Source organism: Musa acuminata, chromosome BXJ3-10 (genome assembly GCF_036884655.1).
Source record: "Musa acuminata AAA Group cultivar baxijiao chromosome BXJ3-10, Cavendish_Baxijiao_AAA, whole genome shotgun sequence".
NCBI classification, from domain to species: domain Eukaryota; kingdom Viridiplantae; phylum Streptophyta; class Magnoliopsida; order Zingiberales; family Musaceae; genus Musa; species Musa acuminata.
The window spans coordinates 28,513,299-28,534,509 of record NC_088358.1 but is presented as its reverse complement, the minus strand read 5'-3'; the positions used below and the strand labels follow the sequence as shown (position 1 = coordinate 28,534,509).

The window sequence follows — 21,211 nt, the reverse complement described above, 5'->3', positions numbered from 1 at the left end:
TTGTCTTTTGGTGAATATTTGCCCAGTTGGGATGGAAAATGTGCTCATTTATCTGGGTTGGCAATTCATGCATGTGGAATTGAGTTTGTGGATGGGTATCTTAAATTCCTTCTGGATAATATCTGGGTGCCTATACAGACATAGGCAATTATGAATTTGGTGTTCTTGTAAGTCTACATGAGAAGGTAAATCTATGCATCTAGAATGATAGATGATGCATCTTGATGTTCATGCAGATTTTTGTGTAGAAGTGTCTCCAAATGCATATTAGCTTTGGGAATCCCAAACCTTTTGTTTCTTGTGGTGTTTGATGCCAGTTTTCTGTGGAGTTGACTGCAGGTTAGATCCAAATGTAGCAGCACTGAAATCTCTCAAGCTGATTGCAATTGAGTTTGGGTTCTCGCTCAACTTAATTTTTTGCACAACATGAGTTTGTAATAGTTCGTCTTACTGATCAATATACCGATATGGCATAATCGATATGGTACAGTAAACCTTAATTTATTTGTATATGTGCTCTCAAGCATATGAATGAACTATCCTTAAAAAACTATTGGAGAATGAGGAATCATTTGACATTGCAAGTGATGGTTTACCAAAGGTGACCGAGTGAGATATCATTTGGCCTCGTCTCTTTCTTACTTTCCTTGCATCCTGTTTAATTGCAGAAGCAGAGTACAGACATGGCTGCTGCCACCATGCATGCGTCTCTACCAGAGAAACAAAGTGCCACTCACTGGTTGGTTCAGCTGTGACATTAAAGATAGGTGAGCTTTTTTTATGCCTTGGCCACCTATATATTTATGGGCGTCATCCTTTTCTGCTAAGTTAAAAGTGTCGTAGTAGACTGGAGGGTGAAGGAGATGGGGATGTTCTGCTGCTCTTCGGGTGGTGGTGGTGGTGGTGGTGATGTCGGCTCTGCTCTCTTAAGCCTTCTCGTGGCTGTCTTGGTTGTAGTGCTGGTTCAGCTCCTGTGTCAGCCTCCACCGAGAAGAAGAATCAGAGTCTACCGCTGTTCCTGAAAGCAATCAGTATTGGCCTTCTTGTTGTTTTAGTCTCTTGGTTTCCTTTTCTTGTTTTTATGCCACAACACCATGAATTTGTGCTTCGGTGATCCTTTTTTTGCATTCTCTTTTTACCTGTTTGAAGTGGAAGGACTCATGATGGAGTTTTGCAAACCAAGATGGATTTATGTTGACGGAACCAGGTGGAGAAATCTTTTCCTCTGCTGCAAAAGACACAAAATATGCATGAATAAGATATAAGGTTGCAGCGATTGATCATTTGGACTAAAAGAAGATTGGCACCACTTACAAAGTTTCTGTCATTGCTAGGTTTATGCTGTAAAAGACATGAGATGGTCATGTTCTTCATACTGTAACCTGGGGAAAGGTCTATAATATGCATTGTCTTCTCCTTTTTGTTTAGTTGTGTTCATGTACCAAGGATGGGGTGTTGGCAAATGAAGAACAATAGAAGCATGGCACTTCTACTGGTCAACCTCTGTCCTCCAAGGAAACAGAGATGCCAAAAGTTGCAGCAGTTATAAAGTAGGCACATACAATATGGTCTTCTCCTGTAGGTAATGAACATTGAGAACCACAAAATTTGCTTCTGGCAGCTGCCACCACTCCATCAGTGCCTTCCCTTCATCCTCTCCACCTTTCAGGTTTCAATCCATCTGCAGGACTTGCATCAGTGATGCAGGATACTTAGCATACAAAAACTCAGAAAGGCTGGGAAGGAAGACAAATAAACTCGGTTTTTGCAGAAGAAACTTGATCTTTGGATAGATGACCCAATCCGAGGCTTTAACAATGTTGGGGTGCAAGGAGGATCCATGCGGGCAATTGAAGTCATTAGGTTATTTCCATGACGTGAACCCTGATCGCTCCTGATATATCTTTTCCTGTAGCTGCACAATATCATACAACCAACTTGAGCATTTGAGTGTGGAGTTGACTGAGATTAAGAGAAAAAAAAACCAGGTACAAGTCCACTTCACAATCAGTATCAGTAGCTGGTATCTAAAATATGTCACTCCTAACAGTAGGTAGCAATCTGATAAAAAAAACATCAAAGTTGATTGTGTCTACAATGATTCCAATCATCTCTAGAAGATCTTATCAGTAAAAAAATGTTTCAGCAAGTCAATCTATGTACAATCTGGTTTAGTAAAGTGAAATGTAAGGCAAATGCATCTGCCAAGGTTTATGCTTATGGGGTCATGTGGCAGAGTCATCTCTACAAGATCTTATCAATATAAAAATAAGAAATCAACAATTAATCTGTGTGGAATTGAAGTATGGTACAAGGCAAATGCACTTGCCAAGTATTATTTTCATCAGGTTATGTGGCATGATCATCATATATGCCGTCATCTCTATTTTATGGCCCTCCTAGATTAAGTTGTTCGATAACATGCCGTCTTCTTTATTTTTATTGGAAGAAGAAAGAAGAATTAATTCAGAAAGTAAAGCAAAATCCTTGATATTTGTGTTCCACATAATTACAACCAATCCAAATGATCAAACAACAACTGAAAAAAAATCCATTGGAATAGAAGAAATCAGTAAAAAGGTTCCTCGGTGGTCATACAAATTGACCGATGAATTAGAAGGACTGGATCAAGAAAATGGAGAAGAACAGAAGGAAGATTATGAAATTAGTTCAAGAAAAGCGAAACGGGTGGTGATCTATACTGATAACAATCCGGATACCGATACTTCAAGCAAATCCTTTCTCACACTGGCTGTCTTTACAAGTACAGTAGATATTGTTCTGGAATGCACAAAACTGATGCTTAGCTTGGGAAACCAAAGAATTAAGTTTAAGGGCAAGTAGTTAGCTTAAGATTTGTGCCAAACATAAAAGAATTATATTCAAAACTATAAGTAAATGTCATGCTTGGGTGGGATGAACTGCTAGTTGAAATATTAATCAAAATCAGATGACGTGAATCTAACTTATGTTCCATTTAAAACAGAACTCGATTAAGACAGTCACTGCAAGTTGACCTCAGGTATGGTTGCAACATTTGCTAGCCGACATTTGATAACTCAAAAACCAAGATTGAACAGTACCGCTTAGACTGGACATAATAAGATCTCAGGCTCTTCTAGTCCTTCCCAATCTTGCCATTGCTTTACCACTACTTAAGTACTCCAAGGTCTTGTAATCCCTTGTACAGAAAAGAAATATTAGGATACCGAAGAGGTCAATTAACTAGCATTTTCTCAAGAAAAATGTAGATGATTTTAATCGGTATAAGACCAGAAGAAAAGTGTCATTTCGGGTTAATCCTGATTGGTTCAAAATATTGCCTATGACAATACAACTCAAAGGCTTTGTAGTTATGCTACGACTAGACTCCCCGGTTGATCATAAGTCATAATGTTAGAGGTTAAGCCTTTGTTCAAACAATTTGGTCAGCTAAAAATCCTTCGTGGTAAATGACACCAGCATGTCTTCCTGACATGATTAAATAAAGATACAGACTTAAAAGGTTTTTCCTGGCATGAACAGATTAACTTTTTCAAGAAAGATACAAGGTATCAAAGTATCTTGAGTTGCTTGTTAGGAAGAAGAGTGAAAGCTTCAGAGTTCTTTCCAGGATACCACATGAAAGGATTCGTGTTAATCTTTTGCTAACCATAGACAAGTTGTGGTAGGTAGGAAAGCTAAATGTTCAAATTTTCCTCAACTTATTGCATGGCACTTGGACAAGAAGGCAATAGTTTGAAAATATAGGAAATTCAACTTTTGAAAAAAAAAAACATGCAATGAATCAGATCTATAGGCGTAGCAAAGCCTCAGGGCACCAGAATCAAATATAGTAGTGTCCTAAGGGATGAAATTAGCTTGTACTTAAAACATCAAGCTATGACAGGAACAACTTCACAGAAGTTTATCTCCATCTTCACTTGTCACTCACTCATCAGCCTTTGAGTCGAGACATAACTGGATGAACGATGCAATACCGTGATTATGAAATCAGCAAAGTCTATGGTTTAGTAATCATAGACCTAAAGGTAAACTCATAAAGCAGATACCAAAACATTATTACCCCAACAACACCTATATTCAATCCGTAAGTAGCTACATAAGAGCAAGTGGGAGCTCCCAACCAATTCACATGCTAATTAATTTACATGATAGTCAATGTTCATAATAAATTCTAACCGACTATTATGATCATCCAAAATGTAGGAAAAATATGTACCTGCCTGATTAGGAGGCACCGGGACAGGAACTACAGAACAGACATATGTCCATGTTGCTTCAGTGGAAAGGCCAAAACAAATGTACCTTACATGCAAAGAATACTTTCCTATTCTCGACACTTTCTGTTTGTCATGTGGTAATATTCCAAATTTGTGGTACAACATAGCACCAAATTCCCTATTTAGCTCCATGATGTATTCTTGTATCTTGTGGTGGGTGGAGAAGTTAAACCCTATTGAATGTCTTTCTTCAATAACCTAAAAGAAAAAAAGAACCAACGGCAGTAGATTCCTTCTAAAAGGACTTTTTGACATAAAGATTCACTTGGGAGAATTTATTTGACTTCAAAAGATTAAGGGAGACAAGATCTCTCCAATGAAGATCCTAATAAAAGTGGAGCAAGTAATCTCACATACAACCTAGGCTTCAAGAGTGTCCTTTCTCGTGCATTCAAGTTTTAGAGCTATACTGACTGCGAAATGCCTCTACTACATAAACCAATCAAAACATAAACTTCATTTGGATTCACAATGACATACAACTATGACATGAAAATTACTTCATTTGGATTCAAAACAATTCCTTTATTTTCACTTACACATCAACAATCTCATCCAGAACTCAACAATCTAGAGCATATACACGATGGAAACATAACAAAATTATCTACAGAAAGGATGAATAGACATCAGATAACAATCACTGGGATAGTGTGAATGTTACATACAGATCAAGAAGTAACCTTCAAACGCTGGATCCTTCTTGTTGCTGACTCTGTAACTAAGTTCTTGGAAACACCCCCAATATCTTTCCCCTTCCCAAGTTCTCAAGAAGCTTCTTTGCTCCATCCACCTCCATCTCCACAAGTCTCTGCAGGTACCCGCAAGCTCCTGCAGCCACCATTTGCTTCCTGCACTTCCTTGACTGCGAAATTGATCGCAATACCGAGATTGCATACCTCTTATCGAAATCAAGGACCAAGGGATCAAGGAGCTGCACTACATTTACAATCCCCTTCTCCTCCTTCCTTAACAATCTTTGGTATCCGGGGAACGACATGAGTGAGGCCAAAGCCCTTGTGGCAGCTTCCTTCTCTTCCACAGCTTTGGCCTCCAACATGCGGACTAGTCGAGACACGGCATCCCCAAGCTCCTTCCTCGTCCTCCGTATGACCAAACCCAATTCAGCGACTGACTTGGCTGCCTCCGTTCTTGTTCCTGGCTTGCTGTCTTCCAGTGCAGCAATAATGAGAGGAAGGAAGCCAGCAGTGACAATGATCTCAGCAATGTACCTAAACGATGCCAGATTTCTTAGTAAACCGATTGCAGGCTCGAGATTTCGATCATCTGCACTGCCGCCTGCTTCCCAGTAGTTCTTTATGCATTCCAAAGCCCCCTCTTTAAAGATAGACAGCTTTATGCTCTGTGATTCTTCGCCAGCTGATAGATTACAGAGGCAACCAACAGCGTTCTCTTGGGCAAGAGGAATCCCCGAGGCCAAAACCCTGAGGAGGACGGGGACTCCGTTCTCTTCCAGGAAGTTCTGTCGAAGTTCTTGAACTGTGGCGAGGTTCTTCAGCACTGCAGCGGCGGTAGCCTGGGCGGAGGGTGTTCCGGCGCGGCAGATCTCGAGGAGTGCTGCGATTCCACCGCGGGACCCGATGATGATCGCATTTTCCCTGGTCAGCGTTAGGGTTTGAAGGGCCACGCAAGCTTTCTCCTTGGCGGCGCCGCCCTCGGACTCGAGGACGCGGGCGAGGTGATTGAGGAGGGTTGCGCCCTCAGCCAGCAGAAGATGGCGACAGCTCGGCACGGCAGAGATCCTCGCGATCGCCGCCGCAGCCTTGTCCCTCGCCTCGTGGCAGGAGGCGGCGACCGCGGTGGAGTCAAGGAGGCGGACCAGCGCCGGTACCACCCCATGGGCGGCGACGACCACGACGTTCTTGTCGTCCTCGCGGAGTAGGTCGAGAAGAGAATCCAAGGCGGAGATCCTCGAAGCGGAACTCCCAATCTGTAGGCGTGTCACGAGGCTCCTGGCCTCCACCCGGACGAGCTCGCGGCGCGAGCTCCCCCCCGCCGCCTCCGGCGGCGGCGAAGGTGGCTCGGGGAGGGTACCGGAGCGGAGAAGCAGGTCGGCGTCGGCAGCGAGCTGGTGAAGGGCCGCGGAGGCGGCGGCGATATCGCTCTGGGTGCGGAGCCTGGCGGCGGGGGGTTCGGGGGAGCGGCAGTGGGCAGCGAGATCGAGTGCTGGGGCGAGTGTCTGGGCGAGGGAGCGGAGGAGGTCCGCGGCGAGGGGGTTCGTTGGGAGTGCGGGGAGGTCGTCGAGAGCGGCGGAGAGGCGGGCGACAGCGACGGAGACGGAGGTCCACCTGCTGCGGAACGACTGGGCGTCGGAGGCGGCGGCGGACAGAGAGGCCAGGAGGCGGCGGCAGCGGCCGAGCTCGTCGCCCTCGTCGGCGGGAAGCGTCGCCTCCATGGCGGGAACAGGGGCAGTTCGGGAAAACACAAAAAAAAGGATTAAGAGCACCACCACGGAGTGTTCGTTCACACGACACAATAGAAATATGAGAAAGCAGCAGAGGAACCACAGAGCACATGAGAAAGTATAAAGAGGAAACGTTAAGATCACCTTCCTTTCCACCACCGAAAAAGACGGAGGCAAAAAAGATATATTACGTGGGTCCCACATTGTTGTCCTGTCGGATGACTTACTCTGCAGGTGATGTAAATGGGCCTCAGGTCTTTCGGTCAGGAAACATGTGGTTTCAGAAGTATTTAATGGATTCCCAGAGAGCAAAGAAGAATGATGGCTACATTATTGCCGAACCCAACTTTTTACCTGTGACGCGGAGATGCTGTGGGACCCGCCTTTCCATTTTGCGTCGACTTTTTTGACTTTCGACTTTTTTGACTTTTGGAAATGAGGAGGCCACTGTGTTCGACTTCCATGACCTCCAGGAGGCGACTAATGCTTCACCGGACACAGACAGGATTTCACGAATAGGAAATGCTGCTGCTCTTTGTGGTTCTTCTTTTTCTGATGTCATTCGTGAAGTCGAAGGAAAAAATCTCATGGAAAAGCGTTGATGTCATTTGTGTAGAGTTACTGGGGATCGATCCACATCAACAGAACTGTAGCAGTCACATGATTCAAGAAAAGAGGAAAACAAAAGATGAGATGGCCTTAAAGTGATCATCGATCAATAATTGAAACACCAAGAGAAGAAGCTGCACTCGATGGGGATGGTCAAACAGTGCAACGCACGGCAACAGCCACGAGAGTCTCGACTCACACTGCATCGTCACCTTCGATTGCACGGTCGGACAGTGTGCCCGTTTCGTGACATCGACACTGTGCTGATGTCAACTAACAAAGATGATGCCAATTAACACTGTGCTGCTGTTTACAGGTCATACACATCAACTAATTGTTGGAGTGAGTAAAAGAGAATTCAACGAGCTTAAATAGACTATAGATTTCTCATCTAAGATGGAGTGTTGGCGTTTGATGAAGGGAATCTGCAAAGGTGGCTAATAATTGAGATTAGACATGATTAAGAGAACAAATCATTGCCGGACTGATGAGTGTTGGAGACGGGATCGCCTGTGTAATGAACTCCTGGAAGGACAAGGCAGCTGTACAATGCTAGATTAATGACGAAAGACTGTTCCAGTGTCATACCAACAGTAGTTTCTCGAGCAAGACTGACGAGCGATGAAGAAGACAGCGCATGTTTGCTATTCTATTGTGGAATCTGTTCCTGGCTTATTATGATATCGACGTGGTTGATTTTGATCATCGATCTGACTCAATGAAGCTTTTTTACCATGTCATGTCGGCAAGCACAAGTTACCCATGGCTTCCAAAGCCTGAAACAAAGATACGTTGTCCAAATAGAGACGGACACTGCGGGGTGCTAAAGCTATTAATTGTTCTGGCACGGATTATAATGTCTAAGCTGCATCTTTGGACGTTTCTGATATGTATATATATCTGCACAGTCGAGACATTAATCACGGCACTAAAGTGCTGGCCAACAGTAACCCCCAAATTTATGACTCCTATTACGAGGAGGAGCTCGGTCTTCTGTCACTGTAATGTTCTTGTCGGGGATCTTGTATCTACTAACTCTTCGCATCTCCCAGAAGTGCATTGTTGTTTGCTCTTTCTTCCCTCTTCGAGCCATTGACTAAAGATCTGCAGTCAGATCTCTGATTGATGGTGCATTTATGTCGACATACTTAGGTTCACTTTGGGTAGGTAACTTTCAGTGCATTGCGATCCGGTCTGAGGTGGTATTCGATGATGCTGCGAAGAGATGAATCAAAGAATTGGATTGACAAGAGCAGAGAGGGAGAACGATAAGGTTTTGGGTTGATCGCAGAGACTGGAACATGCATGCATCAAAGGAGTCAGTCTGTGAGATGAATCCAAGGCAAGCAGATGAAGAACTGCTTTGAGACACCTGCACTATCTTATCTCTTCTCAATTCAGTGAATGTTGGCAGGGTTAGCATGGCCGAAAGCAATACGCAACCGGTCATCTCTCACACCACGTTTTGGCTCAATTGCCATCACCTGGAAAGCCTGATGGGAACAAAGAACCGTAATTAGCGGGTAGACTTTGTTTGGATTCAGATAGCATAGCCCCAAGGCATGATCAGTTCATGAATCCTTTCCACCTTGTCTTCATCAGTAAGATGCATGGATTCAAGTGAGATGTGGAATCCTCTTCCACATGATGCCGCCACTTGAAGGAGCTAAAAGATGAAACGACGAAGAGATTGTGAAATTGGATGTTTCTCTTTCTGCGTACAGGATTACACTCGTTCCTACCCTATCAAATTAGTAGGATGAATGTTTTTGAGAAGATTACAAGACTATGCTGTGTTAGTGGATGCATCAGGAAGAAAAGGCTCATCGATGGATTAAGCAGATCAGTGCCATCTGTTCTCTCTCTCTCTCTCTCTCTCTCTCTCTCTCTCTCTCTCTCTGCTGCATTATAAATAGCAGCGAATGGAGCAGAAAACCACAGCATCTCACATTTGGGCAGAAGAGGATAAGAGTGTCTTTGATAAGCCAAGGATGACTTGCCTACAGTCTCTTCGTGAATCCCAAACACATCATTAGATCGTTGAGTTTGCAGTAGGCAGTCTCCTTGGCTACTCTAAGAGGCTCGTATCCAGACGCAGGACTGTTCTACCTTCTCTCTCACGGCTGTCGTCATGGAGAAGACGAAGACGAAGAAGAGGAAGCACGTGGAGCACTGCTCATCGCAACCAACGTTTATTTGTGTCTCCTTCTGATTCGGTGCATGATTTATCATCCATTTGATATTTGGTGATAATGCATCGATTGATATATGCACACATCCATAGATTAACTTGTCTCCGATCCCAAATCGAGTCCAACATACGAATTGGGCTCGAGTTAAATTAACTAATCTTTTGATACACACACACACACACACACACACACACACACACACACACACACACACACACACACACACATATATATATATATATATATATATATATATATATATATATATATATATATATATTTCTGATTAATATTTAGAGTTCCTAATTAATGTTCAGTAGTGAAAATAAGTTATCTTCCTGGTTAATTTCAAAAATGCCTTAAATTAATCTCTCACTAATTGAATTTAGAGTTCCTAATTAATGATTGGTGTTGAAAAAACAATGATTTAAAAATATTATTTTGAAATTTCGATTTATCATTTATATAAGGAGAAGGTGGAATTTGTCAAAAGAGGGAAAAAAAAAAAAAAGAAAAAAAAGGCATTTTTGAAAGTCATGGCGGCCTTATTATGAGCGGTAGTACGTGGCTACGGCTCTCTGTTGAGGTCTTCCGAGACCCCACGGAACCCTAGCCATGGCGAAGCCTAGATCGGGATTCCTCGTCGTCGTCGTCCTCCTCCTCGCGGCTCTTGTCCTCGCCGCCTCTCCTGCGGCGTTGGCGACCTCCGATGCCCCCTTCATGGTTGCGCACAAGAAGGTGAGCCTCACGCGGCATAAATCTGGCGTGGACCGAGTCTCCGTCTCGATCGACCTCTACAACCAAGGATCCTCGTGAGTAACCCCAGAGATCTACGGTTTCCTGTTCTTTCTAGAATTCTGTTGCGCCTTTTAATCGTCTGATATGTTAGGATTTATGCTTGTCGTATCAGATCCAAGAAAGCCGTGATCCTTTTTTATCTTGGCTATTGTATTTCTTCCATATACACTGATTTTGTTTATAAATGTTTGTACAGATGTACTTGATATGTTTAATTTTGCTGTAGATTGGTATGCTTGGATCTGGTTTTGGCTTATGTTCGATTATGTAGCGTACTGTGGCTTCTAGATTCTGTTCCGGGTCTAAAATGATTGATCGAATGATTTGCTATCCGATGGGGTTGGATGCGTGAAATAACCTCTCTGGTGTGAGTGTGAACCTGTGAGTGATGCCTTCATTATTGATCCCGAGATATCAAATACTTAGTTATTATGTAATATACTATATCAATAGTGGTCAGCTGTAAAAATTTGATTGGTCTTTCCTTATATTAAATAAGGTCCGTAGCGTAGTGGCAAGGGTGAACATTCTGGGATTACAAGCTAGTGGTGTCACCTGTTCTTTTGGTGGTGACTTTTTTGTTTATTTTACTTAGTTTCCTTTTTTTTTTCTTTGCATACTAGGTATATAAAATGCATCAACCTTCATTCTCGGACTTCTTTTACTCGTTCCAATGCAAATCTATCACATTCATTTCGTAATTTTTGCAGAACTTGCTGATCTTTTTAAATTTCCTGAATTCTGATTTTGACTGATGATAATCCAGTCCGAAATGAAAAATGTGACATTTATTGTCACTAGGTTAGCTATTGGATTGTCCAAATTTTCTTAGTTGGTCTTGTATCTTTTTTAATAAGTATTATGAAGACATATATGTGTTTGTTTCCAATAGGTTATTGTTGTGGCCTTGGTATTATTAAGAACGCTGACAGTAGTAACGTTAGCAATTTAAGTAATGATGCGTTAATTAAACGGCAAGAAATCTTCTTCTATATGAGTAAATCACTAAATGAGTATGATGAATAGAGTGTTTGATATTAATTGGATATTCAGAAGGCAAAGGATAAAAAAATATTAATAAGGGTGAAAGTGGCCACATCAAATACGATCTTATTTTTACATCATCGATGTACAAGATACTTCCCTCAACAGCTGATATTTCCTTGTTCATCACTGGTGCCTGATAAATTTAGGAACACGGGGAACAAGTCAAAGGTATTATGTTTACCGACTAGAACCTAATCGAGGAATGTATGTCATTTACATTTTATATAAAAAATATTTAACTTGATGAAAACTTATAGCTGAAGATTACCGATGGTTTATAGAGCAGAAAATTCAGCTAACAGTGGACGACTATTTTTGCTATTCCTAGCTGATGGATGCATCTTATTAAGTCCCAATTAGATTCTGAACTCACATGACTTATGCATATAGAAAATAACCATAGAAAATGACTCATTGAACTGTTCTAGGTTCATCTCAAAATGCTTTCAGGAGATAAACCCTGAATACTTGATTCAAGTTAAATACTGATATGCACATAATTGTGGCTTTTTGCTACTTCACACTGTTGCAGTTGTTTGTTTCTCTTTGTGTCGTTATCATTTACATGATCAAATTTTTATCATTAAATCCTGAAATGTCTTCTCAAGTGTATCACTTCCACATAAGAGACGAGGGATTAACTTGCTATCTTGCTAGGATTTCAAATGATGTACTTCATATGTCTAAACACATGGTAACTTATGTTGAACCATTCAGGACTGCATATGATGTGAGTCTGAATGATGATAGTTGGTCCCAAGATATGTTTAATCTCGTCTCTGACAGCACATCAAAGACATGGGAAAGGCTTGATGTGTGAGTATTTTTTCCTCCTATAACTTTGCATGACAAAACTATTAGTTTTCGCAATTAACATAATTTGTGTTTTTCAGTGGTTCCTCTGCTTCTCACTCCTTTATCTTGGAGTCTAAAACAAAAGGCATGTTCCATGGTTCTCCCGCTGTCATCAAATTCCGTATCCCCACAAAGGCTGCACTGCAGGTCTGGTCTTTATCTTGCTCGTAAAAGCATGTAAATAAAATTTGGAGAGATACATTTTTGAGTTTATGATGCGTGCCATTTTGGCTTCCAGTCATTAATGTTGGCCATGAAGGAAGACCTTTGGTGTTTCATTTCCCTGAGTTACTGCTTGAGAAATCTGCGAGAGAATATCAGTGTAAATTATGATTAGTCTCCTTAGCCCATTCTAGGTATTGCTGGAATGCATAATGATTTTTCACGGAATCTATTCAGAAACCTTTCTCAGATATTTTGCTGCAGAAATCGTAGAAATTCTAAATTAATTTTTGGTATATAACGACTCATACATATATTCTGAACTTTTGGTTGATGTGCACAGTGATTTATTATTGTTGCTGAATGTTGTGGCTTAAAATTCATGTCTCCCTTTCGTAGGAAGCGTATTCTACTCCCATTTTGCCATTAGATGTTCTTGCTGACAAGCCTCCTGAAAAGAAGTTAGAATGGGTGAGTTATCCACATACCACTATTCATCCGTTGTACACTGGTTGTTTCCTTTGTTTTATCACTTACTAATGTTCGGTTGCAACTTTCATGTGATGTCTCTACTTTAAAAACCGTCATGCTATGATCCAACCTGGTGCAGGCAAAGGTAAGTCTCCTTGCTGTATGTTCATTATAGTAGAAGAGCTTATGATCCATGAGCTTCTCGACCTAAAAGCAACCATTGTTATGCAGAGGCTGTTGGCAAAGTATGGATCTCTGGTGTCGGTTCTGACACTGGTCGGATTGTTCATCTATGTGATTGCAACTCCATCGAAGATGACGAGCAAGAAGAGGCGGTAAATTGCAGTATCTGGTGGATGTTTGCTTGATTTTTCTTTGAAGATACCCTGGAGGACTGTAAGCTGAGTTTTGCTTCGTCATGCTTAAAACATAACCTTGTGCCGTCGCTAGGACTGGTAGAGGCTTCAAGGGTGTTTAACCTTTGTCCTTGGCTGATATTTGTAGCGTTCTTAAATCCACTAGAATTTGAATTTGGATGAAACGTATGCATCGAAACTTTTACTTCCCACAGGCATCTGTCTAAAGCCATCCAGATCTGAGGGGCGTGGCTCTGCTGTCCTGGCTCAGTGCTTGTCGCAGGACACGGTAACCGGTCGTTGGCCGAGGCTGCAGGGGCCCAAGCTCGCGAAGGTGGACCCCGCTGGAACCACCACTGTCCGGCTGCCGCGTCTGAGCACAACCCAGCTGTCTGGAAATGGACGCGTGAGGCCATCGCCTGGTGGCTGTACTTAAAGGTGTTCGATGGTCATCCTCAGGTAATCACAGAGCATCCAAAAAATAGTACTGCCGCTGTCGAGGTCTGCTGTTTTCCCCCCCTTCCCTATTCCTTGGTTTGAAATTTCTTGGCATGCTTTGCTTTTATCAGTGGATTAAGGATTTCATGCACCTGCAATAGGGTACTCGATCTCATGATGCTGAGGGAATAAAAATGAACGTGAGATGGCTTGTCTAAATTACTGGTTCGTGGAGGGTTTCTGTGTGCACCCGACTGTGTTTGCGGTGGGCAGGGTGGGTTTCCACCAGTCGCTTTCGCGGCAGCCGTTGGATCGGGTGGTCCCGTTGCCACCTCACCGGCTCCCTGCCCGAATCTTAGATGGCCCCACGACGCTTGTCGAATCTTAGCTGTACCATCACATGTGTATTTTGTTTAAGATTAAGGGTTCATTTCCGGCGTTTCAATCGTTATCCTTTTTTTGTTTTGGTTTTCGGCAAAAGAGTAAATGATGAGAAGGGGTGGATGAGTTTTTTGAAAATTTTAAATTATTAAAAATTAATTTAGTGCATCATCATCATCATATCGATTTTTAATAAATAATTTTGGTATAAGAATATATCGGACAACAAACTATGTCATCAGTCTATAAGCGACATCTTTTATAAATATATGTTTTAGAGGAAATATTTTTTACTCCAATGTTATCGACAATAGAATTTTCTTCTCAAATCTCTTCGTTTTTTTAATTCTCATAAAAAGAATGCATCTACGGATAATAGTATTTTTTTTTTAGTATGGGATTGGTGTCGTATGGTTCATGCATTGCTGAACGAGTGATAGGTGTCGTATGGGATTATATATATATATATATATATAGAGTTGCAATTACCACACTCATATTCTCTATCGAGATTCCTCGCTGTAGCATCCGATGAGATGGAAATGAGATCTACCGTTGCTTCCAGTGTTTCGCCCTCGAGAGATGGCTGGTGTCAACTGGAAACTGGAGACGCGCACAGTGGGTCGCGAGCTTTGTCCTACTAATTAGCCTGTCTTCACCTCATCATAACCTTTCTCATGCACAGGAGTGCAATGCCACCCTACCACATGACATGTTTAGGTTTCTTCATGTACTGGTGCTGTGTGATTGGATGTCGGACCGTCATCACCAAGTGGGAATCACAACCTCTGCTCCCCTATGAAATCAGTACATGGTTGCAGTAGTCCGAACCTTTAAGCTTCTTTGATCAGAAAATGATGTATGTTTCTGCAACTGCGAGTTGTGTGCTGTGGGTGGAACCGGAAGAAAGAAAGCTCAAGGCCAAGCAAGCGAAAGGTGGTCAACAGTTTGGCAAGTCTTCTCCCTCTCGACGTAAAGCTATCTCACTTCCCCCACTCGGTACTTGAGAGAGCTGAGGTAGGGCCTGCGTTGCCTGAGGGAAGAAAGGAGCCAGTAGAGACTTAGGATTGCATCATTTGGCTATGATTCCAGCCACAGTCGTTTCACCAAAGTAAACAGTAGAAAGAGCCACCGAGCATCCCTCGGGTAGAGGGCATCACCCCCAAGTCACAACAGCAAAAAGATGATAGGGCTGTGTAGGAGATTAATGGGGTCTCAGCAATGAGGAAAGTTGATGCAGCAGTAGCTGCTGCTGCTACTGTCTTGCTTCCATCAAAAGTTCTGTCTTCGGTTCTGGCCTCAAATAAAGGGGTGGGGACTTCCCCTACCCAAGGCAAAAGGAGAGCTGAGAGTTGTGCCACTGTTGGTGGTATTCGTGTCAGTCTGTGTGTTTGTGTGTGTGTGTGTGTCTCTCTCTCTCTCTCCCTCCCTCCCTCCCCCTCATACCCCCACCCACAGTGGCGTAGACCGTGATCTGGTCTGGTTGCATTCAATGCCTCTCCTCTCTGCGCAGATTCCTTGCTGCCAAACCGAGGAAAGGTCCCTTTGTCTGAAGCACTCATCTCTCTCCCTTCACGCCTTATTATTTACCTCCTCTCCATCTCTTCTTTTATGATACAATTCTTTCATGTTCATCAAGGGCTTCTCCTTGTGGCTGAAGAAAGCAGTAAGGAGCCCAATGTAAGTAACAATACGATAGTAACGGATGGTTTCACTCCTCAGACTCCCTTTGTTTGGCATGAGGCAATCCAGAGTAGAACTACGAGATAAAGGAAAAGGAATATTTTGGTACTTGGGTGGGTCCGGTGTCGAATCTGCGTTGTCTGCAGACCTCAAGCAAGCGGTCGACGAGAGGCAATTAATGCACAATGATCAACAATCCAAGAACTGGAGAAGGTTTTATACTACATGATGATGATGATGATGATGATGATGATGCAGTATACAGATTTGATTAGAAATGGATGCAATCACTCTCAGCGGCAGAGGCAGGCCATAGTATGGATTGTGGATTGGTACGACGTGGAGAAACAAAGATGGAAAGAGACAGAAGAAGACGAATCATATCCATCATGCAGAGATCGCATCGCTGCTCCTTGGACGAAGACGGAAGCATCCTGAGAGGAATCCCGAAAAGAATGAAACAGAGGACGCAGTTGGTGGATGTGATAACGAATGCAGGAGAAGCAAAGCATGGAAAGAGGAGAAGAGGAATTCACACTGATTCGCGTCGAACGGAAGCGAAAAAATTGGAACTTTGTGCTAAAACTTCGATCTTTTTCTCACTGAAGTGCTCCAACATATAAGAACAAGATCGAAGTTTCAAACGCAGCCGTTGCGGCCGAGGTGGAGGAGGCCGCCGCCGCACTTGGGGCAGGCGTCCACGCGCTTGGGGACCATGAAGTACATGAAGCAGGCCTTGCAGCCAGCGGCGACGAGGATTTGGCCGCCGGGCTCCTCGTTGGCGGAGGACTCCGGTGGGGAAGTGCAGGAGAGGGTGGAGGAGTCAGCGGTGTCGCCGTCATCCTCCTCCTCCTCCTCCTCGTAGTCGACGTCCTCGCTGCCGACACGGGAGCAGCTGTACTCATCGGATGTCCCGTCTCCGTCGCAGTAGTAGCTCGAAGAGTAGGCTGAGGAAGAGGCAGCGGCGGTGCGAGGGTCCTCGGCGGTCCTGACGCCGGTCTCCCGGTTGATGTAGTAGATTTCTCCCGTCTGCAAAACCGAAAGGAGGAGTTGGAATAGGAGAGATCTACCAGTAGGAAAAGTTAGCTGAAAAGTTCATCTTACAGAAGTAAAAAATCGAATCTTTGGCACTGTTTTGCGAAGAAATGTAGAACAAAACTGCACAGAAGAGGAATCTACAAGACAACCAAGGAAAGTAGTGACAAGATAAGCACCAAAAGGCACAGAGAAAGAGAACAGCAGACAGAGAGATCGATAGATCTCTCTTTCCACTTCGTTTCCGCTCTTTAGCTCTTTGCATCAAAAGATCAGAAACAAGTTCTCCCTCCCTCCCTCCCTCGGGAATCTCTTCTGTTTTGCCCGACTATTTTGAAGCGAGAGAGAGAGAGAGAGAGAGAGAGAGAGAGAGATATGGGTGCGGCGCGGAAAGGAAGGATTTTGACGGCCGAATCGGTCCCAAAACCGCATTTTTGAGGCTAGGGTTGGGCATTTATGATCAATGATTGGCGATAGGGAGAGGCGCATTTAAGGAGGGGAGGACGGGAGGGAGATCGCACCCGCATGTCAAGGCACTGCTCCCAGTGGTACGGGAGGGCGGTGTCGGAGTTCAGCTCCACCGTGATTCCCCCAGCGCTCTCGTCGGTCGCCTCGGCGAGGTGCGGCGGCGGCGGCCGTGGCGGCGGCGGCCGTGGCGGCGACTGGTCCCCTCCTCCGCCTCCCCCCAACGAGCAGCTCCTCAACGAGGCGGCGATCATCTCGATGTTGGGAGCCGCCATCGCCGAAGGCGAAGCCCACAACCAATGCAAGACGAGATGAGGAGGAGGAGGAGGAGGAGGAGGAGGGGGTGCGGAGAAAGTTGGTGGAAGCAGTTGAAGAAGAAGAAGAAGAAGAAGAAAGAGGCTTTTTGTTTTGGGGGAGTTTTTGGATGGAGAATAAAACGGAAGCAGAGTTGGGAACGCCGGTTTTAACGCGGCCTTCTCAAAATAAAATAAAATAAAATAAAATCCATTTTTCTAAAAAGAAAAGAAAAGAAAAGAGGATTTGTTATGTTGTGATAATTGGTTTGGAGAATGACTTCTTTCAATGAGTTGGCAAAAGTTCATAGAGGAGGTTTTAAAACTAACGTCTGCATGGCTCCAAATTTCTTCGAATATATGAGGATGTTGCGTCTCTACCATGTAACTCCATCTATTATTTCCCTACAATAAATTTATTTTATAATTATAACAATCTCAATTTTAGAAGGTGCGTATCGTAGCAAAATATATCCAAACACTACAAGATTTATCAGAGTTTTTTCTCAGCCACACTTTATTTTTTTTATATCATCATTTAAAAGACTTACTTGTTGGGAATCGATCAAAGAGCGAGTATGATAGATTGGGATCGAGGGATATAAATCTTTTTTTAAAAAAATATTATCTCCTTCGAGTGAGGAAGACGATGAAATCTACTGTAGATAAACTAAGAGCCTCATCCTCCTATGAGGAGAAATACTCCTATGGGAAGTGGATGACTCTAAGAGGAATAAACGAAGAGAACCTTTATCTATATTTTATTACGAGTCTTTCTCTCTCTAACGAAGAGAAATACTTCTATAGTACGATACGCTCTGACTTAAATTATGAGGATTATCAATTAACCTTTGACATGTCTTATTTGACTATTTTGCATGCTTTGTTTCAATGACTCTAATATGAGATCATGATGACTTATTCTTTTATGAGTTGGGAAAGACATGGATGAAATTTTAAATGTTGAATGAATTGTGACTAGGTTAATAAAATCTAGAGCACCAAAATAGGCCTATTGAGCTCCGAAATTATCAAATAGATAGATGGCCTAATGGAATTCAGCACCCATCAAATTTCATACATATTAATATAATAGGAAAATCACTTAAAGACATCATATGATTAAGACAAAATATGAGCACACGAGTGATAAGTCATCATTTATGACATGAGTACGAGGGCAATGTGAGGAATTCTTCGCTTTGGATGGACTCGTACGATTTTACTCATCATTTGTCATTATCGACATGATTGTACTGAGCTCGTGCCATAGTATGATACGTTCTGACTTAAGAGGATTATCAATCAAATTTTAACATCCTTTCTCTAGTTATCTTGCATGTTTTGTATCAATAACTCTAACATAAGATGACATATCCTTTTATGAGTTAGGAAAGATGTGGATGGAATATCAAATGTTGAATAAATTATAGCTAGATTAACGAAATCATATAGCATCAAAATAGGGCTATCAAGCTCAGCCATTATCAAATAGATAGATGGCCTATACATGATGGAATTAAGGTCTCATCAAATTTCACACAAATATACTAATATAATATGAGAATCACTTAAAAATATCATATGGTAAAGATAAAGTATGAGTATACGAGTGATAAATCATCATTTGTCGTTATCAATACAAGTATGAGGGCTTGTGAGGAATTATATACTTCGAACGGTCTCATACGATTTTACTTATAGTATGAGCATAAGGACTCGTGAGAAATTCTTCACTTTGGATGGTCCACGTGATTTTACATGAGTCAAAAAAATAATTATAATGGTAAAAATTGACTTTGTGTTCTCTTACTATCGATATGATGTGAAACGTGTTTAATAGCGCGACACTTGTATAATATTTGCTCTGACAAAAAAGCTACCTCTGATTTCAATTTAATGGATCACTTTTGCGAAATATCATCTTCCACCTCAATCTAACCTATCCTATCCTACTTATTAATTTTATGGGTTTATATATGTAAAATGAAATTATTTTGTAAAACACTATCGCAGTAAAATGAAATTATTTTACTTAGGTACGTCAATGCTGGTCAAACATTATCCGATCAAACCCAATGCAACATCGTATGATCAAGCGAATTAGACAATGTGGACTGCAATAAAGTCTTAGATTTTAGTTGCGTGAGGAGGAGTTCACTTCACCCAAGTCAAATATACTATTAAATCTAAAGTACAAATCACTATGAAACATATTCATATTTTATCGGTTTAAAATCATATTGGATCTGTAACGAATCATATATGCCTATATTCCGATTTTAATTTGAATCGGAGTGTGATGAGTCTGAATTATTAAGCACCAAAATCGATGCATATGCAAAGAAAGTTTTATTCCCTCATGTCAGCCATGTTCATGTCGGCGACCTTTGGAGGTACGTACCCCTTCTGGTACCGCTGCTCTTGTTGATTTCAGAACGAGTGTGCATCACATTGCGTCCCAGACCCCATCGAAGACTACTACCCTGTAACCCTGTTGGGTCCCACAATTCACTTAATACAAGTTTAATTATCTATCGCATAATTATTATAATCAAATCGGACATCGACTCCGTCAAGATTCCATTCATTTGTTGAATTTAATTTTATATATATATATATATATATATATATATATATATATATATATATATATATATATATATATATATATATATATATATATATATATATATATGTGTGTGTGTGAAAGAAAGTAGCAAATACTTTATTTTTCTCTTTTAACCTTACAGTAAAAGAAAAAAGACTCGAAAGCTTTGAAATAAAATATAAATGTACTAGATAATAAAAAAAGGGATTAGAAATGTTTTTTTTTTATTTTTTATTTTCAAATAATCTAATTAGTGGATCAAATTGGTCTTTTTCCTTTGAAAATTAGATTATTTATCTTACATAATTAACTATTATTAATTAAATATAAAATGAAACAGGAATGCACATAGTGGGAGTTGCGATGATGATGTTTGTAGATTCTCAATCTCAATGATACGATGTCAATGTCGATCGATTGTCTCTTGTCGTGTGTTATTTGCAGCATTCTGTTTTATGTCAACTTTACTCTTATCCCTGCAACCAAAATGTGGGCCGACTTGAATTTGATCTAATAAAAATAAATATTAATACCTAGACATGCACAACATGTAGATAGATAGATCAAGTTAGGAAATATTTCTATCCCATCCATGATTCCCATCGATAAACAATCAATCCAAATCATTGTCACCCTAAATACTAATCCACTAATAGGCAAATGGTTTTTCTCAGCTTTACTGTGTCAAAGGATGATTCTTTTCGATACTTTGCGCGAGTTTAATGAACTATAAATTAGAAGGAAAAAAAAAGACTTATAGTAAAGTATAGATAAAGATTCTCCTTGTTTATTCCTCTTAGAGTTATCCCCTTCGCATATGAGGATTTCTCCCTCAATATTTGCATCCCTTAGGTCACGAAGAGGCTCTTAGGTCATGAAGAATATTTGCATCCCTCAATCCCAATCTATCATCCTCGCTCTTTTTATTCTTCTCTTGATCGATTCTCGAATATCCTTCTCACGTATAAATAAGTTTTTATATGATTGTACAGAAGAATCATGAAGATATTTTGCTATGATATGATCCTTCTAAAATCGTGACTGCTATAGTAGTAAAATAAAATTATTATAGAAAAATAATAGATTGAGTTACATGATAGAGACTAA

General features: G+C 41.6%; 3 protein-coding genes across 8 annotated transcripts; 1 reads left to right on the top strand and 2 right to left on the bottom strand.

The window, feature by feature from the left end:
• Positions 1-528: 528 nt before the first annotated feature.
• On the bottom strand, positions 529-6,828 carry LOC103968586 (vacuolar protein 8). Of its 4 annotated transcripts, XM_065171723.1 has the most exons (4): positions 4,952-6,828; positions 3,084-3,181; positions 1,315-1,915; positions 529-1,228 (listed from the first exon to the last, which is right to left on the bottom strand). In XM_065171723.1, the coding sequence occupies exon 1, from the start codon at positions 6,697-6,699 to the stop codon at positions 5,005-5,007; it is 1,695 nt and encodes a 564-aa protein (XP_065027795.1). In that variant the 5' UTR covers positions 6,700-6,828; the 3' UTR covers positions 529-1,228; positions 1,315-1,915; positions 3,084-3,181; positions 4,952-5,004. The 4 variants fall into 4 exon arrangements, with proteins under 4 accessions (XP_065027795.1, XP_065027794.1, XP_065027797.1 ...); XM_065171722.1 differs by lacking the exon at positions 3,084-3,181; XM_065171725.1 differs by lacking the exon at positions 3,084-3,181 and having other exon boundaries at positions 529-1,225.
• Positions 6,829-10,050: 3,222 nt separating this feature from the next.
• LOC103968585 (uncharacterized) lies at positions 10,051-13,410 on the top strand. Of its 3 annotated transcripts, none has more exons than XR_010501575.1 (6): positions 10,051-10,321; positions 12,072-12,170; positions 12,248-12,356; positions 12,448-12,531; positions 12,771-12,987; positions 13,074-13,410. XR_010501575.1 is itself a non-coding variant. In XM_009381848.3 (6 exons), the coding sequence occupies exons 1-6, from the start codon at positions 10,125-10,127 to the stop codon at positions 13,179-13,181; spliced, it is 591 nt and encodes a 196-aa protein (XP_009380123.2). In that variant the 5' UTR covers positions 10,055-10,124; the 3' UTR covers positions 13,182-13,410. The 3 variants fall into 3 exon arrangements, 2 of the variants coding, with proteins under 2 accessions (XP_009380123.2, XP_065026116.1); XM_009381848.3 differs by lacking the exon at positions 12,448-12,531 and having other exon boundaries at positions 10,055-10,321; positions 12,771-12,842; positions 12,982-12,987; XM_065170044.1 differs by lacking the exon at positions 13,074-13,410 and having other exon boundaries at positions 10,057-10,321; positions 12,448-12,565; positions 12,771-12,832.
• A 2,863-nt stretch (positions 13,411-16,273) lies between these two features.
• On the bottom strand, positions 16,274-17,639 carry LOC135650572 (protein CURLY FLAG LEAF 1-like). The gene is made up of 2 exons (XM_065170045.1): positions 17,257-17,639; positions 16,274-16,729 (listed from the first exon to the last, which is right to left on the bottom strand). Exons 1-2 carry the CDS (start codon positions 17,473-17,475, stop codon positions 16,340-16,342), a joined length of 609 nt encoding a protein of 202 aa, XP_065026117.1. The 5' UTR covers positions 17,476-17,639; the 3' UTR covers positions 16,274-16,339.
• Positions 17,640-21,211: the final 3,572 nt, after the last annotated feature.

Coding starts and splice junctions, on each gene's coding strand:
- LOC103968585 (XM_009381848.3), top strand. CDS start 10,125: ATGGCGAAGCCTAGATCGGGATTCCTCGTCGTCGTCGTCCTCCTCCTC. Junction 10,322..12,071: donor CTCTACAACCAAGGATCCTC/GTGAGTAACCCC, acceptor TGAACCATTCAG/GACTGCATATGATGTGAGTC. Junction 12,171..12,247: donor ACATGGGAAAGGCTTGATGT/GTGAGTATTTTT, acceptor TGTGTTTTTCAG/TGGTTCCTCTGCTTCTCACT.
- LOC103968586 (XM_065171723.1), bottom strand. CDS start 6,699: ATGGAGGCGACGCTTCCCGCCGACGAGGGCGACGAGCTCGGCCGCTGC.
- LOC135650572 (XM_065170045.1), bottom strand. CDS start 17,475: ATGGCGGCTCCCAACATCGAGATGATCGCCGCCTCGTTGAGGAGCTGC. Junction 16,730..17,256: donor AGCAGTGCCTTGACATGCGG/GTGCGATCTCCC, acceptor TCGGTTTTGCAG/ACGGGAGAAATCTACTACAT.